Source organism: Oratosquilla oratoria, chromosome 26, assembly GCF_046742065.1.
Source record: "Oratosquilla oratoria isolate Oo_2021 chromosome 26, ASM4674206v1, whole genome shotgun sequence".
NCBI classification, from domain to species: Eukaryota; Metazoa; Arthropoda; class Malacostraca; order Stomatopoda; family Squillidae; genus Oratosquilla; species Oratosquilla oratoria.
This window is the reverse complement of record NC_134802.1, coordinates 42,855,544-42,860,335: the sequence shown is the minus strand read 5'-3', so window position 1 is coordinate 42,860,335 and position 4,792 is coordinate 42,855,544. Positions and strand designations below refer to the sequence as shown.

The window sequence follows — 4,792 nt, the reverse complement described above, 5'->3', positions numbered from 1 at the left end:
AAGGGACATTGTAGGGTCGAGACCCTACGATTGAATGAAATTGATTTATTTATCTATTAACGTAATCATCCATTTATTTATTAATTTGCTTATTTATATATTTATGTATTTGTCTGTCAATTAGTTTATTTTTTACATATATTTATCTATATGTGTAATTGTTTATTGGTTTAGTCTTATATCTATTTATCTATCTATTAATTTGTATATTAAATAATCTATCTATATATGTATTTGTTTATTAATTATTTTATTCTTACATATATTTCTCTATTTATTCATTTATTCATTTATTTGTATATTAAATAATTTCTCCATTTATTATTATTTTTTTTTACTTTATCATCTATTTCTTTACTTACAGTGAAAGAATTAAAGAGGGTAACTAATATTTGATAAAGAGTCCCCGTTCGATTCCCAGCGCGCGCGAGAACGCTCTTTTCACCTCCTCTCTAATAGTCGTAATTTTTCGTATTACTTAATATTATTGCAATACGCCCCGTAGTTGTACTTGTATAAAGTTTTAGTTGGGTTGTAATTGTTGGGATGCTGGTGGGGGTTGTAGAGTGTGGGCGTAGCTGTCCAGGGTTGTGGTCCTTAAAGAATGGGCGGTGGAGGAGGGCGGTGGGCGTGCGTAGACCCGGCCAGTCGCTGGCAGGGCGTGGGCGGGGCTTAGGATGGGCTTTTGCGTCCCCTGTAATCCTTTGCAGTCCCTGAGGATAACGTGGCTCCGCCCACTACGCCTATTGGCTGGCTAGACAGCCGTGGCTCCGCCCTTTTAATATGGCTCCACCAATCAGCGCAGCTTCTCAGCGTATTTAGCCCGGTGTATAACCACGCGTTATTTTTTCGTTGTTTTTTATTGCTGTGTAATCAAATTTTGTGTTTATTATTGTTTGGTGGTTAGTTATTTTGTTATATGGTGATTTGGTTGAGGAAGAACGGAATTGGAGAAAGGAGGAACAAGGGGGAGAAGAGGATTTGGCAACGTCGCTCTCGGTTTGGTGATGGAGGAGCGAGAGCGGTGGGCGGGGCTTCGGAGTCTTCAAGCAAGAAGACTCTTCCCGGTCATAGCAGTCACCTTCACAACTTCTCAACTGGCAGTGACCTCAGTGTCACAGCGACACGAATCCGACACGTAGCGAGCACGACCCATGCCGAGACAGTTCCTCTGCAGCCGCCGTAGCCTTCTCCGCCGCTCTTGTCCCTCAAGACGCCCTACCTGACGGAGGGACCGCCCGAAAGCCACGTCCGTAGGTCGCAGCCAGCCTATAGCCATTGACGCACGCCCCCTTGCGCACCTCGACTCGTCTTCCCCCTCGAAGGAGGAGGAGGTCGTTTCATGTCGCCGAAGTCTCGCTCCCAGTGACTTCGATAGGAGCCGGTCTTCGCTGTCGCCTTCGGCAGTAGCCCGCTTCCGACGAACCCACGCCCCTTCGTTCCTCTTCGCATGGGACTTGGACCTCGTCCTCCATCTTCCCCGACAGTGGTGAACCCGTGGTTACATTCCTTTTGACACGTTTGACCGAAGTGACTGGAGTTGTACCTCAGAAACGCGTCCGCCAGTTATGAGTTCGCGCGAAGTGTTCCCTTGTGCGTCCTTCTTACTCGCGTGTGCACACTGACTCGGTGGTGGTGGTTCCCGTGACCACGGCCCAGCTCCTGAAGGGGTCGTTACCCCTCCTGTGTTGGCCGGACCAGGACCTTTGCGAATCGTCCGGGGGAGTTCTTCCCCTGCGCTTCAGATTCTCTGTCAATGTGTGATGTTCCAGCAGTGACAATGGCCGAGGCTCACCACTTTCCCAACGAGTATGTGGAGGACTTCATGCTGGAGCCTCTGGACGACATAATCGTCAAGGACGGGCTGCACGGGGGCATGGGCGCGCTGGGGCGTATGCCCCACCACATGATGACGCCCCACATGACCAACATGGGCGCAGCAGCGTGGATGAACCATCACCATCACCACCACCACGCTGTTGCCGTGGTTCCCCCGACACAGCCCAAAGCTCCCCACTCCCAGGGGGGGTCCAACACTCCACCCTACACGCCCCCGGGGTCGTCGCCGACCAACGGGTCGCTCCCGCCCTCCCCCCAGTTCCAGACCATACCCCAACATACCCTAATGGACGAAATGTGGGCCAACTCTTATGAGCCCTACGTCCCCAAGCCTCTGGACCTAGCCCGCCACGGGCCTAACTGCGCCGAACAGATGAACACGGAATGGATGCTGGAGCGGAAGTGGGACGTGGCTACCAACCAGCAGCGTCACCACATCAACCAGCTGGCCTCCAAGCAGCAGCAGCAACAGCAGCAACAGCAACATGCAGGGGCGGCCACGACGCCGAACGTGCACTCAGGGATCCACACCCCGCACAGCAACGTGTACATCTCTGACGATGAGCTCATCACACTCTCGGTCCGCGAGCTGAACCGGCGCCTACACAACATGTCCAAGGACCTGCAGACCAAGTACAAACAGAAGAGGCGGACGCTCAAGAACCGTGGCTACGCCCAGAGCTGCCGCACCAAGAGACAGAACTACAAGATGGAGCTCGAGAACATCAACCGCTCCCTGCAGAACGACAACCAGAGGCTCAAGACGGAGATCAGCCGCCTCACGCAGCAGATCGGGATGTACAAGTCCGAGAACGGGTCCTTGCGGCTCGACTTCGAGAGCATTAAGGAACAGCTGGAAAAGACCCTCAGAGAACTCGAGGGGACCCGCCGAGGGCAGCAACAACAACCACAACCGCAACAGCAAGCGACCCAGCAGACTCTACACCCACAGGGGCCGCAGGACGCTTCGGGGGCTCCAGGTCAGGACATCTTCAACATGTGACCGCCCGACGCGGTGCACCAGCAGCGCCCCGGGCTCTGCAGCGACCAAGTGGCCACAACGACGCCCTTGTCGCGTCCGCCGATACCCCAGCAGCCGCATCACCACCAACAGTAGAAAGGATCTCTCTTCTCCTCCTCCTCTTCCTCCCCCTCCTCCTCCTCCTCCTCCTCCTTCGGCGTCCTGCGAAGGATGGTATTCCTTGCCTGCGTTGCCCCGGGCGAGTCTGTCGGGGTTGTCACCTTGCTGCCTGCCAACACATGACCCCTTCCCACCTTTCCAGCCCTTTCAACATCGGTGGCGTTGACAGTGACGACGACGGCGGTGGCAAAGAAGAAAGGTGCTGGTGGATGCACCGCCGCCGGCGAATCCTGCAGCGTGTGATCGCCGAGCCATGACCTGAAAGCCGAGCTTCTGACCCTCTAAGTTCACCTCCTCCTTCTCCTTCCCCTCCACCTACTGCCCAGGAGACCCGAATCAACGTATCCCTCGAAATCCGTCGTAGCCAGGCCGTCGGGTGTCCGTCGTCGTCGGCGGAACTCGCCCCATCTGAAGAAGTCTCTTGCAACCCCCCACCCCCACCCCACCAGGTGATGGCATCCGCGAAAAGGGGTCTCGAGTCGGGGGAAGAGGAGGAGGAGTGGGTGGGGGGAGACACTTTGTATTGTTCTCCCCTCCGCTGCCCTCGTCGTCTTCGCGATAAGAAATGTCGTCTTCGGTCGCGAAGGAGACGACGCCGCCGGCGCCGACGTGATGTCACAGGGCCTCCGCGCCGCCAGTCGAGAACTGTTCCTCGTTCCCCCGCCCGTTGTTTTATTTTTCTGTGGCGTGACAATCATAGGCGAGGCGGGCTCGAGCGGACGCGAAGACTGAGTGGTTGCTACTGACGGCGTCGCCCTCGAGGACCCGAACGCGACTTTTCGCCTGCAGGAGAGGAACCCGTCGGGTGGTGAGAGGAAGACGAGAAGGAGGCGCCTTCGGGACACGTATGGTGGTGTTGTGATGGTGGTGTTGTGATGGTGAAAGTTGACATTAGAAAGAGGATTTGAACTTGAGAACAACTTGGGGCCGTTGTCCCTTATCTTATGTGCCAATGGTGGCAATGGTGGTAGTGGTGTGACCTTGGTGTTGGTGTTTTGTGTTGGGGAGGGCTTCTTTTGGGGTTTAAGCCCCTCCCCCCCCTCCACCTGGTGGTTACATTCTCCCAAGGTGTTGAAATCCTCCCCCCCCCCCGGACCAGGTGTCGTTGGAAACTTCTTCCCCTCCCCTTCCCCCTTCCTTAGTGGTTGGGTTCCCCCCCTCACCCCAGCTCCTTGAATAATGATAATAATTACTTTGTTACCTGCAACAAGACATTCACGATTTAGGCTCTCAGAGTTCAGACATTCCTCCACGGTTCCCTCCCCCCAACCCCACCTAGCCCCCCATCAGGAGCGGGAAGCATTAAATGCTTATTTACTTTTGAGAGGTGCCCTCTTTCCCCCCCTCCCGCCCCCCCAACCCACGACTCGTGTAGTGTATTTTCGTATAATGAGAGCGAGTACGATGGTCATTGCTTCTGGCCCACAACACAAGTATACGTTCCCCGATGTCCAGGTACATCGTATGACGTGGGGGGAAGGTTGTCTTAGACCCGTTCAACTCTGGGAGCCTAAACTCCCACGTTAGTTTGGTTAAGTCAGAGCATATTTTCATGGTTAGGGAACCGAATCTAGACTGAGTTCCTTCTTAGTCTTCTATCACGTTGATCGCAACTGTTCTTATCATTTTATCAGACGCGAGGCGATTCCCCGTCGATTCCACGGTCCGTGATTTATTGTAACGATAAGAATAGGTGGAATCTATGAGGAATACATTATACAACAATAAGAAGAAATGGATCTATTGTATGTAACTATTGTTCCCCGCCTCTCCACCTCTCTCTCGCTTTTTTTTTTTTTATATCAAAATCTC

The 4,792-nt window shown here is 53.5% G+C and overlaps 1 protein-coding gene across 1 annotated transcript in view; it reads left to right on the top strand.

Annotated features, from left to right (window-relative positions):
• The first annotated feature begins 976 nt into the window (after positions 1-976).
• Positions 977-4,792, top strand: part of LOC143039489 (uncharacterized) — a 4,297-nt gene continuing 481 nt past the window's right edge. The window contains exon 1 of the mRNA XM_076209599.1: positions 977-4,792. This exon is cut by the window's right edge and continues 481 nt beyond it. Coding sequence (XP_076065714.1) covers positions 1,757-2,842 — 1,086 coding nt within the window. The 5' untranslated portion in view covers positions 977-1,756 and the 3' untranslated portion in view covers positions 2,843-4,792.